The sequence below is a fragment of the Panthera tigris genome, chromosome F3 (assembly GCF_018350195.1).
Source record: "Panthera tigris isolate Pti1 chromosome F3, P.tigris_Pti1_mat1.1, whole genome shotgun sequence".
In the NCBI taxonomy this organism is placed as follows: Eukaryota; Metazoa; Chordata; class Mammalia; order Carnivora; family Felidae; genus Panthera; species Panthera tigris.
This window is the reverse complement of record NC_056678.1, coordinates 33,091,655-33,109,635: the sequence shown is the minus strand read 5'-3', so window position 1 is coordinate 33,109,635 and position 17,981 is coordinate 33,091,655. Positions and strand designations below refer to the sequence as shown.

Here is a 17,981-nt window from a genome sequence, read left to right as displayed (position 1 = left end):
ATATCAAGCTTATTATTCCATAGGATACATTTAGCTTTTAAATTTTATTTTATTAACTTTTCGAACATTGCATATAATACAAGGATGTACCACTGATTTTGGTTTCAAAGCATAGTTCTGTAATTAATTTTAGCATTTTTAGGAAAGTATCTTGAATAGGAAAAATTATTCCACTTTTATAATTTATATATTTACTTTGAGAAAGCTTGAATCCATTGTCATTTTTTAACATATATGAAATCTAGATCATAAGATATTTTCTCTTAATGTATATAGTAAGCTATATTACTTTGATCACAGCTTTCCTTTATTTTTTATATTGCAGGTTGACATGTAAGGAAGCAGTATTGCTTGATGTGTAAGAGCATGAGCTCTGGAGTTAGAATGTCTGGGTTCAAATTCAGGTTCTACCGTGTTACTACATTTGTGGCCTTAGACAAGTTCGTTAGTCTCTGGGCCTCAGTTTACTACTCTAAAGACTAAGATGATGTATAGTGCTTACCTATCATAAAATTGTTTTGATCATTAAATTTTACTTTCGTATTTTTTAAAAAATGTTTACTTATTTTGAGAGAGTGTCAGTGGAGGAAGGGCGGAGAGAGAAGGAGAGAAAGAATCCCGAGTAGGCTTCCCACTGTCAGCTCAGACCCCCATGGAGGGCTCAATCTCATGGTGAGATCATAACCTGAGCCGAAATCAAGAGGCAGACGCTTAACCGACTGAGCCACCCAGGCACCTTGATCATTAAATTTTAAAACAAAAGAGATTTTAAAAACTGCCTGGCAAATAGGAAGCAATAGGGATTAGTGTTTAACATTTTGGGCTCAAGAGTCAGTGTGCCTGCATTCAAATCAAGACTCTATCACTGAGTAATAATTTTAAGATCTTGAAAATTCGACTTCACTCTTTCAGAGCCTCAATATATATATCTGTAAAATTGGGATTATAGTGAGGAATCAATTGGATAATGTTCTTAACTCTTAAATGTAATGCTTAAAATGAGCAAAGGGGAAAAAAAGAGAGGCAAACCAAGGAACAGATTCTTAACTATAGAGAACAAACTGATGGTTACCAGAGGGGAGGGGGGGAGAGGGATGGGTGAAATGGGTGATGGGGATTAAGGAGCGCCCTTGTGATGAGCACAGACTGTTGTATGGAAGTGTTGAATCGCTATATTGTAGACCTGAAACTGATATTACAGTGTATGTTAACTAACTGGAATTTAAATAAAATTTTTTTTTAAATTTTTTTTAATGTTTATTTATTTTTGACAGAGACAGAGACAGAATGCGAGGGGGTTAGGGGCAGAGAGAGAGGGAGACACAGAAGCAGAAGCAGGCTCCAGGCTCTGAGCTGTCAGCACAGAGCCCGACGCAGGGCTCGAACTCACGAGCTGTGAGATCATGACCTGAGCCGAAGTCGGACGCTCAACCGACTGAGCCACCCAGGTGCCCCTAAATAAAAATTTTTTAAAAAGCAGCCCTTAGCAAACAATAAGCACTTTTAAATATTTGATGTTGCTAATTTTATTATTCATCACATGTAAATTTTACAAATTTGGATTATGGGAAAGTAATGCATTAGTGAATTTTGAGTTATTGATTAGCTGAAATTAAATTTGATTCAGCAAATTAAATTCTTCAAATGTATATACTAATTATCTGTTTGCTGTTAGATTTTGAATGTCCTTAAAAGATAGTATGCATTTTGCAATAGCATTTACTTGCTTGCAACAGCTAATCTAGAATTTTGGAAAAGAGTAGGTTTATATATAGATAATTTAACCATAATCCTAGAAATACTTATACGGAATGGCTTTATAAGCAGATAATATAAATAAGATTTTAGGGGTAAATTCTTAACACTGAATGAAAATATATATTTATATTAATGAGATCTAAGTATAACTTTGTTTAGTTTTTTTGATGGTGTATAGAATTCATATCTTTAATTTTAGTGTATTTTCTTTTTTTTTCTTTTTTTTCTTTTTTATTATTTTTTTTTAAATTTTTTTTTCAACGTTTTTTATTTATTTTGGGGACAGAGAGAGACAGAGCATGAACGGGGGAGGGGCAGAGAGAGAGAGGGAGACACAGAATCGGAAACAGGCTCCAGGCTCCGAGCCATCAGCCCAGAGCCTGACGCGGGGCTCGAACTCACGGACCGCGAGATCGTGACCTGGCTGAAGTCGGACGCTTAACCGACTGCGCCACCCAGGCGCCCCTTTCTTTTTTTTTTTTAATGTTTATTTTTGAGCGAGGGAGACAGAGTGCATGTGGGGGAGGGGCAGAGAGAGGGAGACACAGAATCCGAAACAGGCTTCGGGCTCTGAGCTGTCAGTGCAGAGCCGGATGCGGGACTCAAACCCACAAGCTGTGCGATCATGACCTGAGCCGAAGTCGGACACTTAACCAACTGAGCCACCCAGGCACCAGTTGGTTTCTATTGCAGTTTTATGTACAAGTAGGATTTGTCAAATGCTTTTATGCGTAGAACTCTTACTGGCCAACTTATAGTATCATGTCATTTGAAATAATATTATTTTAATCCTGAGATAAGGATGAAGCTTTTTAGTATTTCTATTAGAAATTTTTTTCTCTTGTCTACAGCCATATTACTGTTTTTAAAGTTTAAGGACCTAAAATATTTTCAGTGGGAAATGGACATTTTGCGGGGCAATATAAAAGGAGTTGTGTCAGTATTATATTTACAGTAGGGTCTTTATCTTTTTTCTAGTGGGGAAAGTCACAGTATGTATTTTTCTAAAATCTTATGAAGATTTACCATTACCAATGCCAGTTTGGCATTGTATTTAGCCAGTGAAATCTTTCACTTGGAATAGGATGAGCAAAAAGGGGAAAACTCCTAAGTCTTTTATAACTAACTCAGCCTTCACCAGAGTACTATACGCATACTGCCCTTTCCTTACTAGGCATCCACACTGAAATTTTCTGCTGACATTTGTAATGTCACATGTCAAAAACTAACCTAGTTATCCATCTCTCTCTTTCTAAGTCCCTCTTACCCCTGTGCCCTAAACTGTATCCCTTTCCTTTTATATTTTTTCATTTTGGCCAGTGGTGTAACTATTAACTCATCCACACAAGGGAGGAACTTTAGAATTATTCTCAACTTCATTTTCATCTTCCACATCTAATCGATTAGGTTACTATCACTTCTCCCTGAACAAGAACTGGAACTCTGTCACCACTGTACTTCTTCATTTAAGAAATCCTCATGTTTTTAAATGTGAAAAACATAGTAAAAAAATTAAAGAAAAATATTTTTATTAAAAATTGAAAAAAAAAAAAAGAACTCCCTCATGTTTTGCCGCCAGTCACTCCCTACCATATAATCCAGTGTTTTAGGTGTTTTAAGCGATGTAGTTCTACAAATGCAAAATCTTTGCGATGGCATTCAAGCTTCTTTGACATTTTGGATCTTGCCTCTATCTCCAGTCTGAGCTCTTCTGGTATATTCTTGATCTTTCCTGAACACACATCTATTCATTCAGTCACTTGCAAATGTTTATATAATGTCAGGTATGTGGCATTGTGCCAGGTGCTTTGAGAACACGGAAGCAAATGAAACGCACGACTGTTGCCCACGGGTGCTTATAGAATGCCATGCACATTGTTTTGTGTCTTTTACCATGCTGTTTCATCCGCCCTTTCGCTGTTTGATAGAGTTTTATTAATCTTTCATACCCTGCTCAAGTGTTATCTCCTTTCTGTAGCATTTGTGACTTCCCCCAGGTAATATTTCTTCTTTGTGTTCCAGTAATACTTTATATTCCTACCTCTATTATAGTACTTACTAGATTATACTTGTTTATAGTTGATTCCCCACACCCCCCCTCCCCCGACACTAGCTTAAATTTTAAAATGGGAAGGAGGGAGATGAAAAGAGGAACATAGAGATAAGGATGGAGACATGAGATAGGAAGAGGCAACGAGAAAAGGAATACGGGAGAAGTAGTGTGAGCGGTAGCTAAAAACACGGCCTCGGGAGCCAGACACGGTTTGAATCCTGACTCTTCCACTTAACGAGCCGGGCACATAATTTAGTATCTTCATATCATGATTTATGATGGGGATTATAATAGTATAATTGTGAAGATTAAAAAAGTTAACATATGGGGCGCCTGGGTTAAGCTCAGTTGGTTAAACGTCCAACTTCAGCTCAGGTCATGATCTCACAGTCTGTGAGTTCGAGGCCCGCGTCGGGCTCTGTGCTGACAGCTCAGAGACTGGAGCCTGCTTCGGATTCTGTGTTTCCCTCTCTGCCCCTCCCCCCTCATTCTCTCTTTCTGTCTCAAAAATAAATAAAAACATTAAAATTTTTTTTTAAATAAAAAAAGGAATAGATGTAAATAGCTTAAAACAGTCACTGGTACATGGTATATGCTGTATGTATTTGTTGCTGTCTTTGCTAGCCTTCTTAAGTGGAGTGAGCTATGTTTTCTTTCTCATTTAGTCTTTTAAGAGATGGGAGAGTTTCAGGGTGCGTATTATTTAGCCCTGTCTGTTCACTTAAATACATCAAATTTTCTAATGTATTTTGGACCTGGGCTAGAAGAGAAGCTCCTATACGTATGTGCTCCTTATGGTGTAATATTGAATATAAGTTTATCGAGCATTCTGCCTCTTCATACCAGATGCTGCCCTGCTTCTAGCTTTCCTAGCCATTAGAGATGCTGGTGATAATTCTTCTCTTTTCATTTTTACCTCATCCTTCAGGCTTAACGCACACCACTGTTTTTGCTAATATAGCTTAGAGTTTTAAATTAAAATCCTGTTCCCTTTCCTGACTGTTCTCTAGCCTGAAAATGAGACAGTCGGGGCTAATGTCTGAGCATAACTTCTTGGTTCTTGTAGCAGGATCTGTTCCTGGGCTGGATGTTTGGACTGCGTTTCTCCCATTCAGACTCTCTCACCTTTTCCCTTATAATGTCCCTCTGCTCCATCCTCTATCACAATACTGTTGATCCAGCTTTGAATAAACTGTAATGTGATATCATTTCTACACCTGCGATGGCTGACTTTCACAAATAATGAAAAGCCAGGAGGTGAAAACGCTCATCATTAGACTGGTTGGTGACTTCATTTTAAACAAATGAGTTATAGATGCTAATTGCCGTGGCTCTTCTGATTGAAGAATGAATCTTGGAGGAGATGACATTTTAGCTGCTGCTTGAGTAGTGGAAGAACAAAGAGTAGATCATAGGTTGTACAGGATAGTCGAGGCTTAGGATTCATTTTCAGCTAGTACTTGAGTATTAGATATAAGGCATTAGGGATGAAAAATTTAGTTTCTATTTAAACTCCAAATGACTGGTATAGTGACAGATAATGCAAATGTTGAAAGAGAGATTGCTGAGGGTTGGAGAAGTCGGAGATTTTTTTGTTCTCACTGTACAAAATCTCCATGTATGATTTCATGAATTCTCTTGAGATCAGATCCTCTTGAGAATCTGGTTTATCATAACAAAGTTTCTCATTGAGTTTCTGGAATATACAGTATCTCCTGTCACTGGACCTTTGCACTTGCTGTTTCTTCCGTCTGGAATAGTGTTAACTTGCTAACTCTTAATTATTCTTACGATATAATCATAGAGGCCATAACTTTCAGAAAAGCCTCCTGGATCCTTCAACACTGGCTTGTGTTTCTCTGGTCTCGTAGACCCTGTTCTTCCCCACTCATAGTCTTTATTACACCACGTTGTAACTGCCTTCACCAGACTGTTCTTGGAAGACAGAAACTGTGGATGTGATAATGCCTGGTGTATGGCTGCTAGTCTAAAATATTTGTTGACTGGAATGAATGAGTGGGATATGGTAGAAAGGAGACTTGGTCATTCCAGGCAAAGGGAAGAGGATGAACCAAGACAAGGCGTGAGGTAACGCATATAGTTGATTTTGAGGCAGTGAGTGGAACAATTTGATTGGAGTGTGATATTGAAAAGAGAGGCTGGAGCTTTGAATGCTAAGTTAAGAAGTCTAGAGTTTATTAAATAAAATGGGCCATTGAAGCTGTTAGAGATTTTACTACTACTATATGCTCTCATAAATTTCGCTAAGTAATACACCCATGCATGGGAAATACTTTTTTCTAATTCTTGGGTTAAAATTTTTGTAATGCTCTTAAATGGATAAATATATAGCTGCCTATGTTACAGACTCCTGTATTTTAAGAGTGTTCCAACGTACTTTATGCAGAAACGTTTAGATTTGAATAAATACTGTTGAATGAATTGAGCAGCTCATTAAAGTATGCAGTTTGTTTTTTCTTGTAAACCTGTGTGAACTATGACAATTAAAAAAGTATAATTCAAATAAGGCAGTAATCTAACATATGTGTGGGGGTTTCCTTCTTATTTGTAGCTTAAAGAGGAATAAATGCTTACAGCTGTGACTTTTTTTTCTCTAGTATCTCCAGAGGCAGTTGGATTTTTGTCAGCTGTTGGGGTGTTTATTATCTTGATGCTGCTCCTTTTTCTCTATATTAATAAGAAGTTCTGTTTTGAAAATGTTGGCGGGTTTCCAGATCTTGGTTCAGGATACAGTACAAGGAAGAACTCACAAGATAAAATTTGTAAGTATCATCTCTGCTTCTCTTGTTTGTTCTTTTTTCCTGTGCCATTCTGTTGTTTTATTTTTTTAAATATATATGAGAAGGTTGGTTTTGACATTGTAAATTAACATTTGAGCACTTTTCTGTGAGGAAAACATTTGTTAAGTAAATTATGTTCCCTTATCTTTCTGTTGTTCATGAATTGCTAGCATATTGCTTAAAGATGAACTGCATACTATCAGAAAATGACCTTTTTATTTTTCATATGTAAGGCATGCTCTTGAGCCTCTACTATGAGTAGATATGCTTTAAGAAGGAGTATCTTTTTGCTTAAATCGTAGCTTGAATCGTACTGTCCAAATAACTCGAGAGAGAGGCTTTTTCTCTATGTCCTCAGAAGACTTTTGAAAGAATTCACCTTTTTTTCTTTATCTGCTGTTGAATTCTCAGCTGGTGGATAATTTTATTGTTTGGAGAAAGCGGTTTTGCCTGTCAGCTTAGTGTATAGATAAAGTCTGGTTATAAAAATTAGGGTTCCTCTCCCTCCCTTGGTACTATAGGCATTATATCACGTTATATCACTTACTTCTGCTAGGTGTTAGCAGAGGCCTGTAATCTTGTTCTTTCTTTCATGCAAAGTGTTCCCTGGTGTTAATTTTTTTTTTTAATATTATTGTAAGAGTTCTTTATTTGCTGTTTCCAGAGACTGGCTTATTTAAATGATAGCAGAAGCAAGCTGCGAATTATAAAAGCAAGGTGTTAATTTAGAACAGTGTTGCAGAGCATTAGCAGAAAAACCTTGCCTTTCTTGTCTATGTACTGTGTCGGAGAGATGTTTTTCTCTTCTGGTAACTTAAAAAGCGGTAGCATCATTGTTTATACAGCCTATTGGTTATGGAATTAAATCTGTGACTTTTGCATTGGGAAACTATAGTACTTTATGTGATTTTGATTTAAGTTTAGTGTTTCTCATACTTCAACCTTGCTTTTGGATCATGTGTATAGAATGAACTGGTTTAGAGATAGCCCTTTGGGCAGCCTCCAAGAATTCCCTGGTTCAGCATTTCTGTTTTTCTGTTTGTTTGTTTTTGTTTTTGTTTTTTGAGGGAGGGGTCTAATGACCCCTTAACCCTCTTAAACACTCATAAACAGCTTTTGTTTATGTGAGTTATATCTATTAATATGTACCATATTAGAAGGTAAAACTGAGAAAATTTAAAAATATTCTTATCAGTTTATTTGTTTAAAAAATCAGTAAGGCTACTACATACATTTTAAACATAAGTAACATTTTTTAACTTAAAAACCTATATATTTTCTACTCCCCCACCCCCAAATGGTGAGGAGAGTGCCATTGTTTTATATTTTTTTGCAAATCTCTTTAAATGACTGGCATAGAAGAAACAGCTGCTATTCTCATGTCTGCTTCTGTAGTCAATCTGGCATGTAGCCTCTGGAAAACTCCAGTGTTCATTTGTGAGCAAATGAAAGTGATAAAGTTAAATATCCCTTTATTGTTATAAAAGTAGTTTTTACCTTGAGGATCCCTTGGAAAGGTTTGGGGGACCTTCTTAATTTTTCTGAACCTTCTTTTTTTTTACTTATTAAATAAGAATAATAATATTTACCTCCTAGCATTATTGTGGGATCAGGGGAGATAAACTTGTAAATCACAATGCCTTGCATCTGGTAGCCATTCAGCAGATGTTCACCCTCTGCTCTCTCCTCTATTGTAACCTCTGTGCAAATTGTGTAGGTATTTTCCCTATAATATATTTGTTAGTTTGAAATGATATTGCTAGTTTGTTAATAATATAGGGTAGTTCCCCTGCATAGACTATTAATAAATAAACTAAAAGTCCATAATAAAAATCCTTTTTATACTTCTTCTTGCAGGTATAGAATAAAAACCGATAGTGTTTGAGGGGAAATTATTGTCTTGCTGCTGTTATGATAGCTATGGAGTGGGAAAAAATTTCATTACATTTAAGACAAGTGGTTTGATTTTTTTTTTTTTTGCAAGAGTCTTTGCTTCAACATATTTCTTTCAATGCATAATGCATTTACAGAAAGAGTAAACGCTACAATGCAAAATAATAATATTGAGCTCATGAGTAACAACATTTAAGTAAATTTTAAATTCACATTCCAAAGTGGTTGATACTTCGAGAAGAGAAAATTCCATTATTGCATCTGTTAGGAATAAAGAATTAGAAAATGGCATTTTTCAAAAATTTCCAGCAGAATCTGCCCTCAGTGTCTTCTCTGGTGGACACAATCAGTAATGCTGTAGAAGATTTGACTGCTGCTGTTGGAGAAGTCAGCTATGCTTTCACTGACTCAGTGGCTGAGCAGGTAACCAGTATGATCAGTGGCTTCCGCCCAGAAGAAGAAAGCTCTGCAGTAGCAGAAGCTGTAGATACTGCTAAGCCAGCAACTGCCACGTCACCACAAGTCTCCAAAGACAATAATTGTCAGAAAACACAGTCTAGTTTAGAGCACAGAGCAAATCAGATCAGTTGTGACAATACTTCAGTTTCACAAAAGCAAGAGCAAGGGATAAACGAAGAAAGAATTTTTAAACGTGTTAATGACAGGCAACAGACTCTGTCCAAATACCAAGAAAGTAACAATGCTGGTGGTGATTCTTCTTTGAAAGGGCACCTGAGTGATGGAGGGGTATCAATTATCAAACAGAATGCAAGGGCTATACCTGCTTGTCAAGAACTTGAAAGTACTGACAGATATAAAAAAAATGGATTAGGAATTCCTGATGATGGTAAGAATGATTTAAAGGAGGTAAGAGATCAAGAAATGAAAGAAAATCATTTAAAGAAGACTGAAAAACGTATTAAAAGTAAAGGATCCAAAGGGAATGAGTGGTCAGGAAATGAGTGTTCTCCAAAAGATATTTTGGCAAGCAACAGACATACGATACAGAAACCCATCATGAAAGAAGACATATATCCAGCACCATCAGCAAATTCCGAAGATAAGTTACACGGAAAACACAAAGAACAAATAAATCCAACAACATGTTACAAAGTGAAAGGAGACATAAAAACAAAGCAAAATGAAGCCATTTCTGCCAACAAAGGAACAGCAAAGAGTAAAGATGAAAAATATTCTAAGATAATACCAAGAAAAGGTGAGGTCTCCTCCTAATGTGGGTTTGAGTGATAAAATTTTCTCTTGATTTTTTTTTAAATTAAGAAAACATCATCCAAATTTCGAAACTTTCCACTACATGTCTATAGATCTAATTGAAGATTTTCCTGGGGGCAGCTGGGTGGCTCAGTCATTTAAGCGCCTGACTCTTGATTTTGGCCTAGGTCATGACCTCACAGTTCATGAGTTCAAGCCCTGCATCAGGCTCCACACTGACAGTGTGAGCCTGCTTGGAATTATCTCTCTCTCCCTCTCTCTGCCTCTCTCTCTCTCTCTCTCTCTCTCTCTCTCTCTCTCTGCTTGTCTCTCTCTCTCAAAAGAAATGAATATACTTAAAAGAAAAAAGATTTTCCTGAATCCTCTTACTGGGAGACACTTTTAAGGTCATCCTTTTTTTTTTTTTTTTTTTTTTTTTTTTTTTTTTTTTTTTTGGCGATCATTTATTTTGAAAGCATTCATGTTCTTTGTACACTGCTAAGTTAAGTATTGTCCTGGTCCCTTGATTATTTGGCCACTTCTTCAGTGGCCCTAATTTTTCTTAATGTTTCTTTATTATACAACCTGAAACTCCATAGTTTTCTTAAGTAGTGTGCATTCTTTACTGAGCTGGAACTTATTTAATGAATTTTAACATTTTATATTTTTGTAATTAACCCCTAAGACCTTTATACTGTGTTGCTCTTCGAGTCATTCCCAATAAGAATCTTGAGTGATGGAGGGATATCAGGTATCTTATATTTTTCCTTTAGAGCAGTAGAGTTTATTTTATTGCATAACAGACTTCAGAATAGGTCCATTCATTTAGCCACATATTAAGAATTGTATATGACTTCTGTGTTTATAATGAGTATATGTGAATAATCTATTATTTTTCATGAGTTCTCTATGTAGAATTAAGATTCCAGCTAAGCATTTATATTTTCAGCCACAGTGTTTGTGACAGTTTTCAAAACAAGGAGCTGATGGTGACTTGGTTTGGGTACAGAATTGCTCTGCACCTGCTGGTAATTGCTTCTGGTAAAATCCCTTCGTCATTTCCATTTATTGCTGACCAAAAGTACATTGGCTTTTATTTTAAAAATATGTATCTGACGTTTAAAAAAATAAATTTAGATTCTCATAAAATAACAAAAATCTGAGTGGCAGGAGCCGTGAGGAAGACGTTCGGTTCTGCTACAGGACATCAGGCACAATCGGGATCTGTTGTTTATCGTTTATATTAATGGTCCTTAACTGATATAATAGAGGCCGATCCAGGATGGCTAGACTAGTTGGAAAGGGAAGCCAGTTTTTGGAAATACGTCCATTTTGGAGTCTACTCTTCTAGCAGATTTTTGATTGTCAAATTCAGTAGTTTTGGGTAGCCTTTGTTTCGTTTTGTTAGCCTTCTTACTTACAGTAGCAGAAATAAGCAAAGAAGTAAAATAGAATAGTTTACATATTTTATTCAGAAAATAACAGAATAGACACTAGTAATAAATGCTACACAAGTAACAGTACAGAGTTAATTTTGTTTTGATTTGTTTTCATTCAGAAGCATGCTGGTACCTAAAACACCCAAGTATCTCTCAGGTATTCTAGATTATAGTCAGTACTAAACTTAATCATATTGTGTTCTTCTTTTTCTTTTTTTCTATTTTGAGAGAGAGAAAGAGACTACGAGTGGGGGAGAGGGGCAGAGGGAGAGAGAGAGAGAGAGAGTGATAGAGAGAGAGAGAGAATCTTTTCTAAAGCAGGTTCCATGTTCAATGCAGAGCCCAGTGCAGGGCTTGATCCCACAACCTGGGGACCATGACCTGAGCTGAAATCAAGAGTCGGACACTTAATCAACTGAGCCACCCAGGCACCCCTAAACTTAAACATACTATGTTCTAAAAATCATTTGAGAATCTTTTGACCCATAGATTACCTCTTCATATAGCTGAACTGTAATATTATTAGTTAACACTGATAGTAATATCAAAATTACTAGTACCTGCATTTTAGGTTCTTTCATAGAGCTTGTAGGGTATAGAAAGAGAAGGAAGAGTTTCCTTCTCTGTTTCTGAATATGAGGTTACTTTAGGTAATGTTTTGTAATAGGTGAAGTGTGACTGCAGAATTTCTGGTGACCCTCCTCAGAGCTCTGCAGCCTTAGAGCACCACCACCATGGTATCCCACAATCCCACAAAGTGCTAAAAGCTCTGAACTGGGAGTAAGAATTCCCAGGTTCTGGACCAGATCAGCCACCACCTCAGCACCATCTAATAGCGTTTTCTGTAATGATGGGAAAGTTCCATGTAGTCCGTGTAGTAACCACTAGCCACACGTGGCTACTGAGCACTTGAAACGTGTCTGGTGGCACTGGGAAACCGGGTTTTAAACTGTATTATGTTAAATAGCTGCATGTGGCTAGTGGCTAGTGACGACATTTTGGACAGTGCAGAATAGGACAGTGCTTATAGTTTTACCCATTCATGGTTTTCTCTTGACTGAAAAGGAAGACTTGGACTAGTGACATCACAGCTCCCTTACTTCTGACTCTAAACATACCATTTCTCTATCATATTTTAAATCACTTAGTCTGTGTCTCCCCACTTGAATGTCAAACCTTGATTCCTCTACTACAGATGATCTGAGCAGAGTATAAAGAGAAAAATATCTAGACTGACCTAATAAATTCTACCTGCTGTGGAATCTTTGTCTTTCCAGAGATGTTTTATAATTCTAAGAGGGTTGCATCTTAGTTTAAATGGACCCCAACATAGTACAGTTTCAAAATTTTTACTTTAAAAAAATGGTAATAACTGGTTTTTTAAGGAATAATATAAATTTTGTGTGGCCTGAAATTTGCATTTGAATATACTTCAGTAAAATTTTCTTAGTAATTCTACCTTTCACAGAAAATCAGTGTATATCCTTCCACATATTTTTATAAGTGCATATTAACATACACTGCATGTGTGTGTGTATATTACATGTAGAAGTGTGTGCGTGTGTGTGTATGTTTTAAATAAGACATAGGTATGCCTTCTGTCTTATAACCTCTTTTTTCTTAACATGATGTTGTATTTATTCTTCCCTGTGAGTACTTGTAAGTTCACCTCCTAATCTGTAGTGGCTGCATAGTATATCATTGTATGGATTTATCATAATGTACTTAACCAAGGCCCAGGGATGGACTTTTAGATTATGTTTTATTTTTGTTTTCTGTTGCTGTTAAACACAGTGCAGCGAATTGTCTGAAATACATATCTCTGCTCACCTGTTATTTTCTTAGAGTTCTTAGAAATAGAATTGGTAAATTCCTAGAAATGAATCAAAGACTATGCAGATTTAAAAGTTGGATATGTATTGCCAAACTGCTGTTTAGGAGCGTTGTACCAATGAGAATACTACCAATAGTATACATCTGCCCATTTCTCTGTTGTACTTCTGGCGCTAAGGATTATCATTTTTGAAAACTTGGACCAACATGATAACCAGGGTGTCTCTTGTGACATGAATTCTTTGAATCAGGCCCATATGTACCAGCAGTACTTCTGAGTTTCTTTGTGTGCAACTGACCCTTTAAAAAAGTTGTGTCAGGTGGCAGGCTCTGTTATTTCCTTTATCTGTAACCTGGTTGGAAAATCCCTGCAACATTATTATATAATTAGAATATACATATTGATCTTTTTCTATTAAAAACATGGAAACCTAAAGCTTCGGGTTCTTAAGTGAAAATGTTATACTTCTCTAAAGCTGAAGATTCAGATTGTGTATGTATATGTATATTCGTGTGTATATGGATATATGTGACATAACATCTGTGCATATATGTGTGTGCGTGTGTGTGCATATATCAAATTCATAATACTTTATGGTATTAAAATTTTGATTTGCTCTCCCTGTCACTCCAAATAGATAATTCCTACATGGACAAAGATGAGCACGGTTCATCCTCTGAAAGTGAAGACGAAGCGCTGGGTAAATACCATGAGGCCTTGTCCAGAACACACAATTCCAGACTTCCGTTGGCAGATTCGAGACAAAAGAACTACGCTTGGGAAACAAGACAGAAGTACAGTCCTCTGTCTGCGGAGTATGACGGCTACAGTAGTGAGGCATCGATAGATGAAGGTAAGATAGGTTGCGTCTTTTATTTATTTATTTCTTTTGGGTCATACACTGTGGTATTGGATTATTTGTGCCTAAAATTCTAGGCATCTGTGGCTGCACGATAAACAAGAGATGGCTCACAGAGTCACGTTTCCGTGAACGTAATCTATTGAAATCCAGATCTCTGGACCGAAGCCAAAACCCACAACACCTAAAAGCAAAACGCCAAGTAATTTAAAGACCTTAGTAATTCTGTCTCTCTTTTCCCAATGCAAGCATGAGGTAGAAGATGCGAATCTGCTTTGTGTCACGTGGAATCAGTCCCCAGATACCTGTTAGAGGAACTGACGGAGCCTAAGGATCTCCTAGTGCTGGACATGATCCTGGAGTGTAAATCATGCTCTTTCATTGAGTATGGCACCTAAACAGGAGCCAGATGCTCGTGGCACACAGCAGAAGCGGTGATCTGTTCTGTGCAGGGGGAAAAAGTGTCTGAGATGGATTTATTGAGAGCTGGTACTGTGCTATACTTTGCTTAAGGGCAACTTAAGGGATTTTCGAGGATTATTTTATCTCTAATTGATTTTTGTCTCATGTACTGGCATTGACTTAAAATTCAACCTATGTAGGACATACACGTCCACTCTAACACGCTTTTACATCTTTCTATAAGGGAAATAAAAGAGGTCTTGCCATTAATTGAAGCATGTTTATTTTCACATTTTAGGTGGGTTGCTCACATGCTTCATACAATGTATGACTACTCCTAGTAATTTTATCTTTATACCCAGATATGAGGAAAAGAACAATATAGCTTAGACAGCATTTTTATTATTATATCAGACACAAACTATCTTTAATTTTATAGCTGTGCTTTGTGTTTAAGAGCCTATTATTCTGATTAAAGTCTTACCCCAGCGCATAGAGTTGTCAAAGGACCTAAAGCATCTTTAAAAAAAGTAACATTGGGGGGCGCCTGGGTGGCGCAGTCGGTTAAGCGTCCGACTTCAGCCAGGTCACGATCTTGCGGTCCATGAGTTCGAGCCCCGCGTCGGGCTCTGGGCTGATGGCTCGGAGCCTGGAGCCTGTTTCCGATTCTGTGTCTCCCTCTCTCTCTGCCCCTCCCCCATTCATGCTCTGTCTCTCTCTGTCCCAAAAATAAATAAAAAACGTTGAAAAAAATTAAAAAAAAAAAAAGTAACATTGGCTTAAGGCTAACTGATGATTGATGTGCCTTCTTTTTATTTCTACTAGTATACAATTTATAGTAAGAAATCAATCAAATGCTGAGTGATTACTATACAGAAACATTATGAGATGCTAGGAAAGAAATTAAAATATTAGATTCTACCCTCAAAAATACCTTTCCTAGTACTAGAGAAAATAAAACATGTGATTACATGGGGCGCCTGGGTGGCTCAGTCAGTTAAGCATCCAGTTCTTGATTTCGGCCCTGGTCATGATCTCATGGTGTGTGAGATTGAGCCCACATTGGGCTCTGTGGTGACAGTACCGATCCTGCTTTGGATTCTCTCTCTCTCTCTCTCTCTCTCTCTCTCTCTCTCTCACTCACTCACTCTGCCCTGCCCCCGTTCTCTCTCTCTCTCTCTCTCTCAAAATAAATAAATTATCTTAAAAAAAACAACAACAACACGTGCTTACAAAGATAACTGAGTAATGCAAAGCAGTAAAGCCAGTCCCTAACATATGTACACCCTTATACCCCATCACATGCATAGTAGAACCGAAAGAGAATGGGATTTGAACCTGATCCTTGTTCACATTCTGTGACTTAACATACTAGCTACAGACTTGGGGCAGTATAGTTAATTGTTTTTAGGTTTGTTCCATTGTCTCTAAACTGTGGATTATACCTTTCTGATAGGGTTGTCATGAACATTAAATGGTATGTGTGGTACTTCTTGGCACAGTTCTGGCCTCTGTGGGTAAGTGACCAATAAATGGTCATTGTAGCTGAGGGCAGTGAAAACAGTAGTGGGGATGAGGGTGAGCAGTCATGAAGGAGCCCTGCATCTGTCGTCTATGACCCTGAACACTTACCTTTCTGCAGCTTCAGTTTAGGATTTTTATTTTTTCCTCCTCACTGCTTCTACCCCCTCACTCCCTACAGTTCTCTGCTGTCTTGATTGCTTCTGTCCTATAGTCCTGTTAGCCTCAAATGGCTCTATAGCCTGGGGGAAAAGCAGTGAGAAGAGAGGGCATAACCTCAGTGGCTCTTCTGTTCTTGCCCTAACCTCTAGAACTGGCACAAAGGTCCTGGAGTCACCTTCACATTTCATTTTATCCATATATTTAGGAGCCATCTCACTTTTCTACCATTTCTACTCTAAATTAGTTGATAAAATACCCAGGGTGGATTGATTTTAGACATTCCAAATTTAGATTTATTTATTTCAGAAACATTTGTTGAAAACTTTTTGTGTGCCATACTAGAGACCATGGACATAAAGATGAATAAAATATGCTTGTTTCAAAGAGCCCACAGACTAGAGGAGGAAGATCATTGGCCATATGTGTAATATAGTGTGATAAGAGGTCTATTACTTTAATGAAGAAGGTGCTGTAGATGGGAGGTGGGGATATGGGGAAATCTAATGTAACTTCACAGAATAGATGACCTAGACTTGTGTAAGAACTGTTTCCAAAACCATGGAATTGTGATTGCATGAAAGCAGAAGACAGTGTATTTTAGTGTCTTTAACTTAGGATCTGTGTTTGGAGAATGGGCAGATAATACGATCGCATGCCATGCTTGGGAGTTTATTGTTTTATAGGAAATCTAGAGTCCAGGGAGATTTTTAAGCTGGACGGTGTGGCACTTTTAGATCAATGTATTTAAGAAAGATTATTTAATTATTGTAACAAAACAAATTGGAGGTCGGACTACTGAGGTAGAAAGGACTAGTTAAGTAAATAGTGATGAGGGGCACCTGAGTGGCTCAGTGGGTTAAGTGTCTTACTTTGGCTTAGGTCATGATCTTATGGTCCACGAGTTCGAGCCCCCCGTCAGGCTCTGTGCTGACAGCTCAGAGCCTGAACCTGCTTTGGATTCTGTGTCTCCCTCTCTCTCTGCCCCTCCCTGCTCACACTGTGTGTGTGTCTCTCTCTCAAAAATAAACAAACAAACAATAAATAAATAGTGATGAGATCTTTATTGGCAATGAGTTTGGGGACAAAGTTCATAGATTTAAGGATGATCTCAATAAATCTTGAATGATTGAATGTGTGCAGTGAGTGAAGAATCAAGATTTTTAAAGTTAGTTTAGAGAGTATTAGAGAAGTCAGTTTGTGTGGAAGGAGGTAATTTAGTTTCCATCATGCTGAATCTGAAGTGCCTGGAATATCCCAGTGGAGATGGGTACCCTTATTGTTAAAATGCTGTCGTGGGGATTTAAGATGGAGAGATGACCAAGTGATAAAGTAAGAAAGCAATAGATTAGGGGAATAGCTTTGTATTATAGATTATTACTTATTAAAAAGTCAAAAATTGCTTTGAGCCCAAGGTAGAATCAGTGGAGTAGGGGAAGAAAGGTAAATTTTACTGGTATGGGAGATTTCAGAGCTCAAGATCTTAGGTAAAAGCAATTTTAAGTGATAGTAAATTCTGAACATGCCCACACACAAAGATGCAGAAGTGCATATAAAATTCCAGAAAGTTTTAAGGAATGGAGTAAAATATCTGTTGGGAAGGTGTGAGAGTTCTTTAGATAAATGGCATTTGGGTTTAACTTTGAAGAATGGGTGTAAAGTTGGTGAAAAGATGAGGTATTTTAGATAGGGGGAACTTCATAAACCCCAAAGTATGGAGTAAAGTCCACTTGGCTCCAACATGGATTGATGGATGGATGGATGGATGGACGGATGGATAAATGGATAGATAGATAGATAGATAGATAGATAGATAGATAGATAGATAGATAGATAGGAGTAGGAAACAATATGGAAAGAAAGGTGAAATCTATAGCCTGGAGTGCTTCCCAGCCTAAAGTTACTATTTGTTAGCCAGTGAGAACTCACTGAAAGTTTTTCATCAAAGAACCCGTGAAATGGAATGTGCCTTAGATTAGCAACAGGAAGACTAGAAAAAGACACCAATTATGGAGGTCTTTGGAGTAGTCTATGTGGAAAATGGTAAAAA

General features: G+C 37.3%; 1 protein-coding gene across 4 annotated transcripts in view; it reads left to right on the top strand.

The window, feature by feature from the left end:
• Window positions 1-17,981, top strand: part of SYT14 (synaptotagmin 14) — a 219,762-nt gene that overhangs the window by 59,775 nt on the left and 142,006 nt on the right. For 2 of the 4 annotated variants that reach the window (XM_042976653.1, XM_042976654.1), the window contains exons 3-4: window positions 6,430-6,594; window positions 13,628-13,843. In XM_042976653.1, coding sequence (XP_042832587.1) covers window positions 6,430-6,594; window positions 13,628-13,843 — 381 coding nt within the window. Of the gene's footprint in view, window positions 1-6,429; window positions 6,595-8,898; window positions 9,722-13,627; window positions 13,844-17,981 lie in introns of those variants that run through there. The other 2 variants (XM_042976651.1, XM_042976650.1) reach the window with 1 other exon arrangement.